Source organism: Bos grunniens, chromosome 19 (genome assembly GCF_055505025.1).
Source record: "Bos grunniens cultivar Pamir isolate PY7600 chromosome 19, Bosgru_T2T1.0, whole genome shotgun sequence".
NCBI lineage: Eukaryota > Metazoa > Chordata > Mammalia > Artiodactyla > Bovidae > Bos > Bos grunniens.
This window is the reverse complement of record NC_141183.1, coordinates 13,716,088-13,733,502: the sequence shown is the minus strand read 5'-3', so window position 1 is coordinate 13,733,502 and position 17,415 is coordinate 13,716,088. Positions and strand designations below refer to the sequence as shown.

Sequence of the window (17,415 nt, the reverse complement as noted above, 5' to 3'; positions counted from 1 at the left end):
GGGGTTACATAAAAGCAGAAAATTGCACAACAGAGAAACATATAAACAAAGTGAAGATAAACTAAGGAGATGTTGACAGATAACAATACTTAGAAGATTAATAGCCTTTAATAGAACTAATTCATGCAAGTTGGTGAGAAAACACAGAGTAATGAGTAGTAGATAAACAGAAAAGGACAGGAGTAGAGACTTTCAGAGGCAGATATGCAAGCAATGATTTTTAAAGATGTTACATCATTTGTGATCAAACACAAATTGAATTAGTTTGGTGCTATGTTTAAAAATGAAATTTAAACATGTAGTGTTTGGAAATGCCGTGTGAACTGGTAGCGTTGACAGCATAATTTTGCATTTTGTATTAAGAACTTTAAAAAGGCTTATGCTCTGGACCCTGAATTTCACTCTAGGTATCCTTGAAATTCTGAAAAAGATATATGTACAAAGAAGCTCTAGTGTTATTAATTATAATGGAAAATTAATTAATGGAAACAAGTTAATACTGGACAGGAGAGTAATGGTGAAGTGAACTGTGGTCAATCTGTATGAGAAAATTACTGTAATGTTCATAAAGAATTTTTAATAACATGACAAATGATGATTGTGAGTGAAAAAAGAACCCATGATTGTATGTGTTGTGTATACTCATGTGTAGATTTTCTCTTTAGTGGCACTCTGAGAACATTTATCTGTAGGCAGTCTTCCTTGGGCCCCTCCAGGCCTGGGGGTGCAGGGTGGGCTGCACTCCTTTTGTCTGACCTCTGCCCCTGGGGCTCCTTTTCCTCTATTTCTGTTTGTTTCGTTTCTTTGAGTTTTGATCTTTGTGGTTTTACATCTGGATTCATCCTGGTGCTCCACCTCTGACACCTGAAATTGGAACCTGGGCTCCATACTTGCAACCCTTCACTTCTCTGAAGTGCAACGTAAGACAGTTGTTTTCTTCTCGTGACAGCTGTGTGGTGTCCCGTAGGTTCTGAGCAGAAATCTTAGCTTGTTTTCCAGTGTCCACGGTAATTCCTTTCCCTCTTTGTGAACGTAGGTCCCCAGGTCATAGGGGCACAGAACTGGATGAACCCGACCCTGGGTTCAGGACGCATCCTGGTTGCTGGGCTGGGCCTCCGTCTCCTCGTTTGTTTCTGCGCCCATGTCTCTTTTGCTAACGCTCAGCACCCATAATCCTGCCGTCCAAGACTAGCGCTAACTCCTGCTCCAGCCTTGTTTACACTGCCTTCCACTCCTGGCGACCAGCACACAACGCCCTGTCCCCACCCGCTGCTGAACTTTTTGGTGTCTAAGCAAATCTGAAAAAAAAAAAAAAAAGCCAAGTAAAAAATTTTAGTTGTATTTAACTTTATAAAAAGGGCACCAGGCCGTATAAAATATTTTGGAACTTTGTAAGGTTATTTTGTTAAGGTCCATGCATATTGTTGCACGTCATTGTAGTTCATTCTGTTTTGTTTTTGTTTTTTAATTGAGGGAGAATTTACATACAGTGAAATGCAAGATTTTCATTTTGCATCAAAATGTGAAAATGGTGTACAAAATGAGCCACGTGAGGGTTCTGACACCCGTACACACCCCTGTCACTCACAGCCGAATCGGAGCAGACGACGATTCCGTCAACCAGAGCTGCTCCCAGACAGGCCACGTGGTGTGAGCGCCTGCATTTAGCATCCACACCACGTCGCGGGCACCTGTGACTGCGAGTGCTGGCGGGCTGTTCTCTGTTTTACTCAGTGGTGTGAAGGTGCCATGCTGATGGTGCTACCACTGGTCAACATTCAAGCAGTTACTAGTTTGGGTTATTTTAATAAAAGTGCCATCAACATCACGATGAAAGTGTTCCTGTGGGTGTGTGTTCCGTTTCTCTTGGGAAGATAAAAGCTGCGGGGTTGAAGAACCACAGGTAAAGGGACCTGCCGGGGCAGTGTGGCCCATCTGTCTGCGTCACGTTCTCCCAGCACTGATGAGTCAGCCTCGGCTTCAACCCCTCTAGCAGAATCGAAGTGCATCTCATTTGTTTTCATTTACATTCCCTGATGGCTAGTGATGTTGAGCACCTCCTCATCGCTTTACGGGCCATTCATAAATCCTTTTTGGTGAGATATCGAAATCTTTGCCCATTTTTTTAAAAAATTGGATTGTCTTATTGGTTGTCAGTGTTTGGTGTGTATTCTGGATACAAGTCCTTTGTCAGATACCTGCTTCCTGAGTATTTTCTCCCCATGTGACTTGCCTTTTCATATTTTAATGGTGTCTTTTGGTAAGTAGAAGTTTTAAATCTTGATGGAGTTCAAATCATTGATTTTTCTTTTTTTATAGTTAATTTTTTTTTTTCTGAGAATTCTCTGCTTACCCCAAAGAAGTTATTCTCTTGTTTTCTTTCATATTTAAGCCATCATCCACCTTGTGTTCATTTCTGTGTCTCCTGTGGTAGGAAGCAGGGGTTAATTTTTTCATATGGATATTAAGCGGCACCAGTGCTGAAGAGACTTTGTTTTTGCGGTTGTATTGCCCCGGTGCTTTGTTGAGAATCAATTGGCCGTGTCAGTGTAGGTTTATTTCCAGACTTTCTGTTCCGTTCTGTTTCTCTATTGTCTGCAGCTCATTCATTCGTCTGCTGTACAACATTCCACTGGGCAAGCACACTGCGCGTATTCACCCGTGCTCCCACTGACGGGCACCCAGGCCGTTTCCACGCTCTTGCCCTTGTGCATAGCTGCTGGAGACGTTCTTGCACTCACCCCCTGTTGTACACACATGAGAGTTCCTCTGGGGTTCACACCCAGAAGTGAGTGCCCAGGCCTCAGGGGACGAGCAGTTTATCTACAGGAGAGGAGCTGTGCTGCTGCCACGCGGCTGGAGACGTTGTCTCTCCTGGCAGGTCACTGTGGGTCCCGAGCCTCCCCAGCACTGGGTGCCCTCAGGCTCTTAGATCTCGACCAGCAGGCGGGAGCAGACTGGAGCCTCACTGTGCTTTGATGTGTGCGCCCTGATCTCGAGCCGTGGTTGGCATCAGCCCACGTTGATTGGCCCTGTGGGTTTCCTTTCTTCATGACGTGTGTTTGCATCTTTTTGCCCACTTCCCTTTCCAACTGCGAGGAAAGTTGTAGGGATAGTACAGAAAACTCTGTTTTCAAGGCCAGCATCGCTGACCTGTTCCTCATCATCCCTGAGCCCGTCTGTGTGTATTTCCTGCAAACAAGGACATCTCCTCTGACCCAGAGCAAGGACGTCCTGCCAACAGGTGGCTGACCCTAGTGCCCACCTCCCTCACAGTCTCCGAAGGGCCCCAGAATCCATGTTGCCTTTACCTGGGAGTCTCTCGTCTCCTCATCTGGAACATTCTGCAGGCCCTCCCTGACTTTCTTCATCTTGATGTTTTCAGAGATTCCCAGGCACTTTTGTAGAATACCCTTTAAACTGAGTGATGGTGTTGGGCCAAGTGTCTGTCCAGAAATCTCAGAAGGGGCAGTGCCCTCTTCTCATTGCCTCCTTGGGTACCTGTGATTTGTGCCCCAACCCTGATGAAGCCCACTGGGCACTTAATGAAGAAGGCATCTCCTATGTGGGATGGCCCACAGGGCCTCCTGCAGAGACCTCCCCTTTGGCCTGGCCTTCCTTGGGCAGGGGGTGTGGGAAATGGGCCTTGGCCCCCTGAGCACGTGCCTTCCGGGAGAAGATGATTGTGGTCTCCAGCGAACACCCAGCTTGAGCGTGACCAGTGTGTTCTGTCTCAGTGCAGGAGTGATGCCAGCGCAGCACAACCACAGCCTGTGTCAAAATGGACCGTTTCTGCAGGAAGATTGGGTTCACGAGGCCCCTTTGCTGGGGCATCGAGGCTGTATTTTGACTTGTTAGCTTCCTGGGATGCAGTCTGGTGACTGTGCCTGGATTCAGAACATATTTCACTAGGAGCAATAGCATAGCTGGAGGCCAGCTCCCATGCTGCTCCTGTACCAGAGCTCATTCATTCATCAGGTCGGTACCTGGATGTGCCAGGTACATCAGCAGGTGCAAGGCACACAGCAGCAGAAGGACAGATGGAGACAGCGAAGGCCAAAGCTCAGGCAACTTCAGGCCCTGAAGTCGCTGCCTCCCCAGCTTCCCCTGACAGCAGCTACTGTGCCTCCGGCTCCCACACCCCCCACCCACCACCACCCCAGGCCCTGCCCTTTGTCTCTTTCTCAAGTACTTGCGTGGCCCACCGTCCCCTCTGGCTTCTCAGTGATACTCTCACCCCTCCGCATGTGGTGGGACCTGCCTGCATCGGGGATGTCCCTGCCCCTGCACTTCAGTTCTGCACGCAACATTTATCACCTTCAGTGCTGCATCCTTCATTATCGTCTTTGTTTGCCTTCCCTCGTAGAATATCAGCTCCACACTGGAGGAGTAGGGCTTGTTTTTTCCCTGATGTTTCTGAAGCACCTGGAACTTGGCAAATAGTAGATATTAATAGATGGTTGTGAAATGAATTAGTGGGGTTTGGGTTTGTGTGTTCAATATAAATGGTTACATCAGATTGAATTAGTTACTTCTGTATACTTATCTTGGAACCCAGCCATCCTGTTGGCTGTCATTTCCATGGAGAGCGGTCTTGAGTGTGTTTACAGATGGATTTTCGGCACCCATCGCTGTAGTGCAGCCCTTCAGAGAACGTGCTCTTAGTAGCCGTTACAGACTGCTGCCTGGGGCCAGTAGTGCCTTTCTAGTGGGTTGGAAGGGCCACCCGGGGCAACCTCAGTGTCACTCCCAGTCCCCGATGTGTCCAAGGATATTCATCTTGGAGAGAAAGTGAGTCACACAAAGATCCCAATTGTCTCAGAGGGTGTCCATCAGCAGTGTTTCTGGTGAGTGGGAAGTTGATGCCCATCCCCTCATGGGAAGGTGACGTCCTCAGGCACAGTCCCTCCAAACCTGAGAGGCAAAGCACAAAGCTCAGGGACACAGGGACTCACCCCAGAGGGAACCCATGCAAAACAGGCCTGGCGTCTCTCACGAGGGCTTGAGGGCTCTGTCTACAGCCTTCAGAGGACCCACACTTTGTGATCTGGGCACTGCCGCCAGGAATAAATTCCTACTTAGAAGGGGGTGTCTGTGTCCTTTCCTAAACATGTGTTTTGCATTTGCTTACATCATCTTTGATTTCTTTCATCAACATCTTGTGGTTTTTCACAACACAGATCATGTACATATTTTGTTAAATTTGCACCAAAATATTTCATTTCCTTTGGAGCACCTGTTCATGAACATAGCATCTCTAATTTCTGTGTTCATTGTTAGCATCTAGAAATGTGATTATTTTATCTGTTGATCTTGGAGAACTCACTGGTTCTAGGTTTTTAGAGTAGATTCCTGAGGATTTTCTAGATGGACAGTCACATCATCTGCAGACGGTGGGCAGTTTGATTTCTTCTCCTCTGATCTCGAGGCCCTTTTATTTGCCTTCTTGCCTCATTGCTCCAGCTGGAACGTCTGTCCTCTCCTGAACTGGGAGGAAGCACCAGCCTTTCACGTTGCGTGTTGTCTTCCATTCCTAACTTGCTCAGAATTTTTATCTTGTGGGCAGGTGTTGGGTTTTGTCACATGCTTTTTCTGTATCAGTTGGAATTTGTTGGTTTTTAAAATACGGTTGTTACCGAAGATTTATAAGATTTTTTTCCATCTTCTTGGAATTTGGGAATTTTTCTCTGTGTGTCAGGAATCATTTCTGGAATGTGGTGAGCTCTTTTAAAATGCAGACTCAAGGTTTTTTCCAGATGAAATGAAATTTTCTGTATTGGCTGTTAATTCCTTCCTTGTGCCTTGTTTCTTCCTTTGGCTTCTGGTGTTTGAATGCTGGGTCTTATCATTTGCTCATTGCCCTCTTGATTTCTGTTTCTCTATAACTTTGCATTTTATAGTTTGACCCTCCAGTTCATTTACTCAGTTGTGAGCTGTGACCACCTGTTTTGTCTTCGCCTTTGCTGTCAGAAGTTAGATGTATACTTTCCATTCCTCCACGTCCTAGGGCACCTTTGAGAGCTCTTCTTTTTTGTATCTTCCTCCAGCAACTCTAGAGGACTGCCGCTTTGTTTTGTGTCCTGGGTCCTCTCAGGTTCATTAATGGTTGTTTGTGGCTCTCTGCTCCGTTGGAGGCCGGACCACATGGTCCAGGGACCATGGCAGCAGGCGAGCCAGGAGGTGTGGGGCCTCCTGTCCTGGGACTGAGCCCTTCTGTCCACGGGTGGGTAGTCTCTGCTGGGTCTGGGAGAGACCTGTTTCCAGGTGTCCTATGTTTTTGGCCAATTCAAAACCCAGCTCTCTCCCAGCCTCAGGGGTGAAGAGAAGCTTAATCATTTGGCGTCCCTTTTCCCTAATCCTCCCTGCAGACCTTCCTGGTGTGCCTGGGCACAACGGCCCTCCCCAGGGCATCTGCGGCTCTGCAGGCTCCTGGAGCTTGTGGTCGGTCCTGGGGCTGCTAGCCACTCTACCCGGGAATTCCTGTGCCGTTGTGGCCTTTTGCTGCACTCTGGGCTGGCCATTTGTTCCAGGAGAGACTGTCCTCATGTTCTTGGCTCTGTGCCACCCTGCCCCCACCCCGTTCACCTTTGGGTCTAAAAGGAGATGTGGGACAGGGGGGCCCTGGGCCAAGCTGAGTCCTCCCTGTGCCATGCCCACCGCAGTCTGGCTTTTTTAATTTATAGGATCAGAGAAGGAACTGGGTTACAGAATCTGGTTGGGGGAAGAGGGGTCTTTTAAATAACTGATTTACAGGTGACTGGAAAAGTGATTTCAGCCTCTTTTGCCGTTAAACATTTTCTCCAAACTTCTGGTAAGTGGCAACATTGACTGGTGTAGATATTAGTGGTTTGTATTTCTATTTCCCCTCCAGTTCTTCCCTGCGCTTGTGGGGAGGGGGAGGAATGTGGACACAGAAGGGAGAGAACTGAGTGCCTCCCGCCACGTACCTCCTGGGAGTGGAACACGAGGCCACGCACTTTACTTTGAGGTTTCTTGAGAGCACAGCTTTTGACCACAGGGCATGGTGGTTACCACAGGGCTACTGAATAATGTTATTTTCACTATATTTGGAATGGCATCCTTGCCAGTAACTTATTAAATGCAGATGTTGCCAACAGAGTGAGGAAGTTTGTTTTTCCTGTCTCTACAACATATGCCGCCTTACTTTTTAAAAAAATTTACTGAAGTATAGTTGATTTACAATGTCGTATTAATTTCTACTATACAGCAAAGTAACTGTATATTTATATATATATATTCTTTTCCATTATGGTTTATCACAGAATATTGAATATAGTTCCCTGTGACCACCTGATTTTTCTGTTTGACTTGACAGTTTTAGTATGGGATCATTCAGAAAAGAATATTATTATCAGCTAGAGAGAATCTGCTACAGCTTGAGAAAACAGTTGAGAAATGTGCTTTCAGGTCTGGAACAGGTGGAGGCTGCTGCTTTCCCAAGTGTGCCGCCTGGGAATTTCAGCTCCACAGGTAAGGGTTGCTGCCCCTCAACCCCAAGCGAAAGACACGTTGCTGGGAAGCCCCAGGAGAGGGGCAGCCAGGCCGAGAAGAGCCAGAGCATGAGGCGCTGGGGACCCTCCAGCTCCCGTCTCTTGGCCTCTCGCTGTCCCTGAGTCCTCTCCCCTGCCTTATAGCTGCTGGTGCAGAGGAGGTTGTGTGTTTTCATGTGAATATGTTTATAATTGAGCTGAACGTCAGTGGTTTTCACATCAAAGATACTTCTGCCATGTTTTAAAGTTATACTTTGATTTGAAAACCACTGACGTTCAGCTCAATTATAAACATCTAAACACACCACTCACTTTCCTTTCTGCTCCCCCTTGCCTCTTCTTTCCTTAGAGAAAAATTGTGGACTTGGTGGGACCCAAGACCTGAAGGGTATTAGTTAGCTCAGGAGCAGGGCCGTGTGCTTTAGTGATGGCTGTTTCCCAGGAAGCTCAAGCAGCACCCCTGGGAAGTAGATTAGGCCCTTGGTGTATTAAGGAGGGGAGAAAGGGGTGACCCCTTATTTGATGGCAGCTGCAAATTGGTAAAGATCCATGTGTGTAGAGTCTTCTACTTCTGTTCTTTGAAAGAAGAGATAGTCCTTATTCTAAACACTTCTGTTCAGAAGGGTTTTTCTTGAACAGAGGAAAGACATAAACGAGTTGAAGAAAGACCTGAGAAATCTTGGCACCTTGCTACTTACACTTCCTCAACGTCAGCCACTCGGTGCCCTACATATTTTTGTTTTGTCGCCACCATAACCTGTTGTGCTTGGAAAGCTATAGTTCTTGCCAGGTGCCACTGAACTTGGTGTTTTAAAATAGAAGATGCTTCAGACACTGAGCTTTTGAGATACTTTTTATTTGTGCAGAGTGTTTTCATTTTAAGGCTTGGGGAAGGGAAGTGACCCAGGTATTTGTTGGGCTGCTGCTCCCCAGCACTGGTTCCAAAACCTGCTGGCCAGGGAGAGAGCCTGTTAGAAATGCAGATTTGGGGCCCGTTGCTGCAGGGGCTCAGACTCCAGGTCTTCTCAGCAGACCCAGGTCCAGACGGCTTCACAGCTGAATTCTACCAAAAATTTAGAGAAGAGCTAACACCTATCCTGCTCAAACTCTTCCAGAAAATTGCAGAGGAAGGTAAACTTCCAAACTCATTCTATGAGGCCACCATCACCCTAATACCAAAACCTGACAAAGATGCCACAAAAAAAGAAAACTATAGGCCAATATCACTGATGAACATAGATGCAAAAATCCTAAACAAAATTCTAGCAATCAGAATCCAACAACACATTAAAAAGATCATACACCATGACCAAGTGGGCTTTATCCCAGGGATGCAAGGATTCTTCAATATCCGCAAATCAATCAATGTAATACACCACATTAACAAATTGAAAAACAAAAACCATATGATTATCTCAATAGATGCAGAGAAAGCCTTTGACAAAATTCAACACCCATTTATGATAAAAACTCTCCAGAAAGCAGGAATAGAAGGAACATACCTCAACATAATAAAAGCTATATATGACAAACCCACAGCAAACATTATCCTCAATGGTGAAAAATTGAAAGCATTTCCTCTAAAGTCAGGAACAAAACAAGGGTGCCCACTTTCACCATTACTATTCAACATAGTTTTGGAAGTTTTGGCTACAGCAATCAGAGCAGAAAAAGAAATAAAAGGAATCCAAATTGGAAAAGAAGAAGTAAAACTCTCACTATTTGCAGATGACATGATCCTCTACATAGAAAACCCTAAAGACTCCACCAGAAAATTACTAGAACTAATCAATGATTATAGTAAAGTTGCAGGATATAAAATCAACACACAGAAATCCCTTGCATTCCTATACACTAATAATGAGAAAACAGAAAGAGAAATTAAGGAAACAATTCCATTCACCATTGCAACGAAGAGAATAAAATACTTAGGAATATATCTACCTAAAGAAACTAAAGACCTATATATAGAAAACTATAAAACACTGGTGAAAGAAATCAAAGAGGACACTAATAGATGGAGAAATATACCATGTTCATGGATTGGAAGAATCAATATAGTGAAAATGAGTATACTACCCAAAGCAATTTATAGATTCAATGCAATCCCTATCAAGCTACCAACAGTATTCTTCACAGAGCTAGAACAAATAATTTCACAATTAAAAAAAAAAAAAAAGAAATGCAGATTTGGGGCCCGTTGCTGCAGGGGCTCAGACTCCAGGTCTTCTCAGCAGACCTGGCTTTAAGGAGCTCCACAGTGGTTCTTCTGTATCCAGCCCAGATGGCATGCATGTTTCTACTATCAAGTAGGTCGGTGCTGGACTGTGTTGTCCCAGGCGCTTCATCCACGGGGCTCCCGAGGTCTGAGTGGTCATCTTGTCCACTGCTGTGTCTGGCCCTTACTGCCAGTTTCACTGTCCCTCTCTATCTTACCAAACTGCGGGCACTGTGAAAGCAGAGGCCTCTCTGCCTCCTGCAGTAGTGTCCTGGGCCCGGTGGGCACTAAATTCCAAGCTCCCGCCCTGCAGAGCCTACCACCAGGGTGGACTTGCGGAGAAGTGGCAGAGTTGTAAGGAAAGATGGTGTGGATTCCACCCCAGAGAGGGCGCGGTCTGCTCTGCATGCGTGTGCTCTGGGCGGACCAGGACCACGGACAGTGCCAGGCGTGTCCTCCCCCTCCAGACTCCCTCTGCCCGCCTTCCTGCCAATCTCCTGCTGGTCGGAGGGGATTCTTGTCTTTTCTCCCAATTAAAGGGAATTCCTTCCTCCACCCACCCAGGACAGAGCAAGAAGCAGGGGCAGGGGCATTGGCAGCACTTAGGTTTTGGGTTCTGTTGGGAACGCTGTCAGCAGAGGGAAACACACAACTTGAATTTTTGTGTATATAGTAAAATTGCATGTTTGATTCTAAGTTATTTTTGTGCTTTTCTTATGCTGTAATTATAGCTGTTGAAAAATTATATATGCATATCGATGGAGACTAGAAGGGAACTTAGGATGGTGAAAATAGTATGTTCAGAGGATGATGATATTGTGTAATATATAATACTGAGCATTTCTGGTATTCCTGCTGTGGAGCTTGTGCAATAAACCCAGAATTATAATATTTTCAAAAAGTGCCATGGAATGAACTCAGATTCATTTTTTTCTAAACACTGAGTGTACTTTTTGGTGGGTCCCAGCAGCCTCCGTCGATGGTTGTGCATCAGATAGTTGCAGCTTCTGTGCTATCACAGGAGATGAGCGCACATCCTTCTGCTCCACCATCTTGACCCGGAAGCCCAACGCTGAGTGTACTTTGTTAGAGACATTATACTTTAAAAGGGCTTCCCTTGTGGCTCAGCTGGTAAAGAATTGGCCTGCGATGCGGGAGACCTAGGTTCAGATCCCTGGGTTGAGAACATCTCCTGGAGAAAGGAAAGGCTACCCACTCTAATATTCTGGCCTAGAGAATTCCATGGACTCTATAGTCCATGGGGTCACAAAGAGTTGGACATGACTGAGTGACTTTTACTAACTTAAGAATCAGTATTACTGGAATAGTACTTACAAATAATAAAGTACACTCATTTAAGTGTACATTCCATGGGTTTGACAAATGTATACACACATATAAAAGCCAACTTAGTCAAGTTTAGAATGTTTCTGTTGCCATAAAAAGTTTCCTCATGCCTCTTTGCAGTCATTCTCCCATGCCTTGAAGCAACCACAAATGTGATTTCTTTAGGTTAGTAATCTAATTATATTATCTGTTCTTTCAGTACGTTAGGTTTTTTCTCCCGTTCTAGAACTTCATGTCGGAGAAGGCAATGGCAACCCACTCCAGTACTCTTGCCTGGAAAATCCCATGGACAGAGGAGCCTGGTAGGCTGCAGTCCATGGGGTCGCTAGGAGTCAGACATGACCAAGCGACTTCACTTTCACGCATTGGAGAAGGAAATGGCAACCCACTCCAGTGTTCTTGCCTGGAGAATCCCAGGGACGGGGGAGCCTGGTGGGCTGCCGTCTATGGGGTCGAGCAGAGTTGGACACGACTGAAGTGACTTAGCAGCAGCAGCAGAACTTCATGTAAATGGAATCATACAATATGTACTCTTGTGGTTGGCCTTTGTTGGCTCAGCATATGTTTTTGAGATTTATCAATATTGTTTCTTATACCAATAATTCAGTCTTTTTATTGCTGACTAGTGTATCCTAATGCATGGATAAACCACAAATTGTTTATCTGTATAGTCATCCATTGATGGACGTTTAGGTGGCTTCCTGTATTTGGCTATGATGAGTGCAGATGCTATGAAAACTTGTGTACAGGCCTTATCATGAGCATATGTGCTCATTTCTCATGGGTAAATATCTAGAGATAGATTGCTAAATGATACAATACATGTATATTTAACTTTGTGAGAGACTACAAAACTGTCTTACAAAGAGACTGAATCATTTTACACTCTCCCACCAGCAGTTTGAGAGACTTCCAGTGGTTTCGTGTTCTTCCAACACTTGGAATTGTCTATATTTTAAATTTGAGCCCTTGTAGTGCACATGTGTTTCTGTCTCATTGTTTTGGCTTGCATTTCCCTGATAACTAAATATGTTGAACATTTATTTGGGCGCTTAGTGATCATGCTGGAGAATCCCAAGGACAGCAGAATCTAGGTTGCTTCCATGTCCTAGCAATTGTAAAAAGTGCTGCAATGAATATTGGGGTACATGCATCTCTTTCAACCCCATAGCAGCTATAGTGATAAAGCTACAGTGTCATTTTATTGGAAAAAAAAAAAATCAGGTATTGTAAATCCTCCAACTTTGTTCTTCCTTTTCAAAGTTGTTTCAAATCTCTTTAGCTCTTTCAGGATTTCCGCAAAATTTTAGAATCAGCTTGTCAAGTCTGCTTGGATTTGTTATTGAAATTGCATTGAATTTATAGTTCTGTTTGGGAATCTTAATATTGAATCTTCTAATCTATAAACATGGTATATCTGTCAATTGATTTGGGCCTTCTTAAGTTTCTCTCAGAAATATTTTGTAGTTTTTGATATACAGGTCTTACATAAATTTAACAAAATACTTCCCAAGTATTTTATGTGTTTTGGTGCTAACAAAAATGGTTCATCTCCCAGTTTCATTGCTATAAATATACTATTAATAGATTACCTTATTTGTTTTAGTTGGTTTTGTCTTGCCTTCTGTTTTTTCAATTAAGAACTCAGTGTTTAGTGACCATGGTATCTGTGAGTAAAGACTCTGCCTCTTTCTCTCTGGTCCACATGTTTTTCTTCTTTGTTCTTGGCCCGCTGTCTGGGCTGGGACACCCCCATGCAATGTCAAATAGGAATGGTTCTGGTGACAGTCCTTGTCGTGTTCAGATTTTTATTTGTTTCATCATTTACATCATGGGGAAAAAAGCACACTTAGAGAGGAGCATAAAACACAAAAGTACAGCTCAGTAAATCATCACACGGTGAATGTTTCTGAACTAGCATAGAAAATAGCCACCTCAGCAGCCCCTTTCTTGCCCTTTCACAGTTACCTCCTTCGTCCTCCCCAAAGCTAAATATTGCCCTGCCTGTTTTGGAAGATTTTATAAGTGGAATCATGTATAATCTTCCATGTCTGGCTTCTCCCACTGTGTGGCTTGTCTTTTCACTCTCTGAAAGCTGTCTATTGATGAATAGAATTCTTTAAGGAGTTTGATTTAGTAATCTTTTCCTTTATGGTCAGTGCTTTTTGTCTTCTTCATGAGTTATTTTCTCTTACCTGAAGGCCCTGAAGTTATTCTTTAATGTTCCAGATGCTTTTTTATTTTTTAACCTTTTCTATTTTGATGTAAACCCCACTTGAAATTGATTTTGCTTATTTCTGTTTAACGTATAAACACAGCACATAAGTGCACAGTCTGTTGAGTTTTGAGGAAGTGAACGCTCCAGTGCAGCCAGTGGCCCAGCCCAGGAATGGAACATGGCCGGTGTCACACATGCCCCCTGTTCCTTGTCAGTAATTCCCCTCCTCTTCTCCACAAGACAGCTGGGATACTAACACCGTAAGTTAGTCATTTTGACCTTTATGTGATTCATCATGTGTTCTGTGCCTGCCTTATCTCACACAACATTACATTTTGGAGACTAGTTCACATTATTTTGTGGAATGGAAGTCACTCCTTTTCATTGCTATGTAATATTCCATGATACGAATGTGCCCAGTTTATCCATTCTGCTGTTTGGACACTGGGGTGTCTGAGTCATGTGCCAAGAAACCCCTGTGCTTATCTCTTGTCACACGTACAGAGGCACGTGTAGGGATGGGACTGGGGTGTCCTCAGGTGCCTGTGCTGTGTTTTGCTGGTTGCTGCCAGGTTCCCATGGAGGCTGGTCAGTTTGCACTCCCTCTAATGAACAGATATCCTGGCCGATTTGTATCCTTCCTTGCAGCTCTGTGAGCTGACTTTAGCCCAGCGTGAATGTGAGTGTGGCCTGTTTCTGGCCTCTGTGTTCTGTCTAGTTGGGTTGTCAGTCTGTCCTTTTGTCTGCTGATACAACAGTGTAGCTTCATAGAACATCTGATTTCATGCTATATGTTCTCTTGTTCATCTATGTAGTAGTTGGGACTAGTTTAAAAAAATCTTTTTGCATTGGATAGATGTTAGCGTAATTTTGTTCATTTTCACAAAATCTGCTTTGAGTATTTTGATTGGATTATATTGAAGCAATAGATCAATTAGGTGAGAATAGCTTCTTTACAATATTTAGTCTTCCTAACAATGACTATATGTTTGTTGATTTATTTAGATCTTCTTTAATTTATCTCAATAGCCATGAGTAGTTTTCATACAGAGGGCTTACAGTCCTTTGTTAAATTAATTCCTTGATATTTGATTTAAAAAAACACATTTTTATCAGCTCTCTTGAGATGCAATTCACATAAAATCCACCCATTTAAAGTGTACAATCCAACGGTTTTTGGTATATTCACAATGTTGTGCAACTGTCACCACAGTCTAATTTTAGACTTTTTCCGTCACCACAAAATTAAACCCCGTACCTATTAGTAATTACCCCTCATCCCCCCAGCTCCCATCTGTGGGCAGCCACTAGCCTCCTTTCTGTCCCTGTGGATTTGCCTGTTCTGGACATTTCATATAAATGGAATCTACATCATGTGGTCTCTGTGAATGGCGTCTTTCACTTGGCGTGATGTTTTCAAGGTTCGTCATGTTATAGTATGTGTCAGGACTACATTTCTCTTTATTGGTGGGTAGCAGTCCTTTGTATGAATATACACTTTATCTGTTTGCTAGTTGATGAACATTTGGGTTGTTTCCACTTTTTGACTGTTATAAATAGTGCTGCTATAAACATTCCTGTACAAGTTTTTGTGTGGCTAGGTGTTTTCAGTTCTTCCTGGAGTGGAATTGTTGGGTCATATGGTAACTCTATGTTTAACATTTTGAGGAACTACCATAATGTTTTCCAAAGTGACTATACCACTTTACATTCTCACCAACAATATATGGGAGTTATTTGACCTTTCTTGATACTACTGTAAGAGACATCATTGTACCTATAAAGAAATTATTTATTGATCTTGTATCCAGAAACCTTATTAAATTCATTTTTAATTCTAATATTTCTCTGTTGATTATTTTGGGTTGTTTATGTAAGCAGTCACTTTCCCTCTTTCTACTAAGCCTTGTAACTTTTATTTTAAATACTTCTTTATTTGGCTGTGCCCGGTCTTAGTTGCGGTGCGCAGGATCTTTAGTTGTAGCACGCGAACTCTTAGTTGTGGCATGTGGGGTCTAATTCCCTGATCAGGGATCAAACCTGGGCCCCCTGCATTGGGAGCTCAGAATCTTACTCACTGGACCACCAGGGAAATCCCAAGCCTTGTATCTTTTATTTCTTTTTTTCGACTCAAGTCTCCAGTGAATTGTTAAATAGAAATCATGATAATAGGCATTCTTGTCTCCCTTCACAATCTCAGAGAGCTGAAATCTTTCACTGTTAAGCATAATATGTTGTTTACCATAGGTTTTTTTTTTCATATATAGCCTTAATAAATTCTCTTCCAAAAGCCAAAGAAATATAGGATACCCTGAGACAGAAAAAGTGTACTGGGATTGGGTGGAAATGCTTCAGAAAAGTGTCATTTCTATTTCTCTCCATTTTAACTGCTCTCCTGGCACTGTGAGCTCCATCCCACTGTGGTCATCGTCCCTCTGTGGTCATCACTCACAGGACTTCCATTCAGGATCTCTCCTTCAACTAAATGCAGTAACACTCACCTCAGCAGTAGACTGCTGCTGCTACTGCTGCTAAGTCGCTTCGGTCGTGTCCGACTCTGTGCGACCCCACTGACGGCAGCCCACCAGGCTCCGCTGACTCTGGGATTCTCCAGGCAAGAACACTGGAGTGGGTTGCCATTTCCTTCTCCAATGCAAGAAAGTGAAAAGTGAAAGTGAAGACGCTCAGTCGTGTCCGACTCTTCAAGACCCCATGGACTGCAGCCTACCAGCCTCCTCCATCCATGGCATTTTCCAGGCAAGAGTACTGGAGTGGGGTGCCATTGCCTTCTCCCTGCAGTAGACTAAAAGATCTTAAATGTCAGGAAGGAGGTCATGTCTTTAGGGTGATACTGGTTAGTGCTGGATATAGAATTTGCAAATGTTTCCCCAGTCTATGGTCTTTTTACTTTCTTGATAAATTTATACCTAAATTCAGTTCAGTTCAGTTCAGTTGCTCAGTCGTATCCGACTCTTTGCGACCCCGTGGACCGCAGCACGCCAGGCCTCCCTGTCCATCACCAACTCCCGGAATTCACCCAAACTCGTGTCCGTTGAGTTGGTGATGCCATCCAACCATCTCATCCTCTGTCATCCCCTTCTCCTCCTGCCCTCAATCTTTCCCAGCATCAGGGTCTTTTCAAATGAGTCAGCCCTTCACATCAGGTGGCCAAAGTATTGGAGTTTCAGCTTCAACATCAGTCCTTCCAGTGAACACCCAGGATTGATCTCCTTTAGGATGGACCTAAATTAAAACACAAAATTTTTAACTTTTGAAGAAGCCCAGTTTATCAATTCTTTTTCATTATTTGTGCTTTTGTTGTCATATCTAAGAATTCTTTGCTTAATTCAAAATAACTAACATTTGTTCCTAAGTTTTTTTTCTGAAGATTTTTTTAGTTTTATCTCTTACATTCAGGTCTGTGGTCTATTTTGAGTTAATTTTTGTGTGTGGGTAGGGTCTTATTTACCTTTTCCCTGTGGTGATCCACTTGTCCTAGCAGTTGAAAAGACTGTTTTATTCCTGTTGAACTGCCTTGAATCAACCATAATTGCCAAGGTAGCTCTCTATTCTCAGTTATGCTTTACTGATCGCTGTGTTTATCTTTAGGCCACCACTGTAGCTTTCCAGTAGTGAGTTTCAAAGTTAGAAAATGTGCAGAAGCTAACACAACACAATTGTGGTAAAGCAGTTATATTCCAATTTTTTAAAAAGTCAGAAACTGTAAGCCCTCCATCTATAATATTTCTTCCTTTTTCAACATTTTTTCCATTCTGGATCTTTTATATTTCCAAATGAATTCTAGGGTCATCTTGTCATTTTTACAAAAGAAGCAAGTTGAGATTTAGATTTCAATTATATTGAGTCTATAGGTCAATTTGGGGAGAATTGCTTTGCTGAGGAATTGAGTCTTCCAGACCATAAACATAAGATGTCTGGTTTGTTTATTTAGGTCTTTAATTTCTTTCAGCAGTGTTTTGCAGTTTTTACCATACAAATCTTATACTTCCTTTTGTTAAATTTATACTTCAATATTTTGTCCTTTTGATGCTATTGTGAATGTATTATTTTCTTAATTTTATTTTGGATTGTTCAATGCCAATATATAGAAATAATATTGA

General features: G+C 43.4%; 1 protein-coding gene across 24 annotated transcripts in view; it reads left to right on the top strand.

Annotated features, from left to right (window-relative positions):
* Positions 1–17,415, top strand: part of QTGAL (queuosine-tRNA galactosyltransferase) — a 128,011-nt gene that overhangs the window by 19,906 nt on the left and 90,690 nt on the right. For 13 of the 24 annotated variants that reach the window (XR_015147396.1, XR_015147394.1, XR_015147397.1 and 10 more), the window contains exon 5: positions 7,429–7,491. The exons of the other annotated variants lie outside the window; for them this stretch is intronic. Coding sequence is in view for 10 of the 13 variants with exons in the window: in XM_086356821.1 (XP_086212947.1) it covers positions 7,429–7,491 (63 nt within the window). In the remaining 3 variants the exon portion in view is untranslated. The remainder of the gene's footprint in view (positions 1–7,428; positions 7,492–17,415) is intronic. 24 annotated transcript variants of the gene reach the window in all.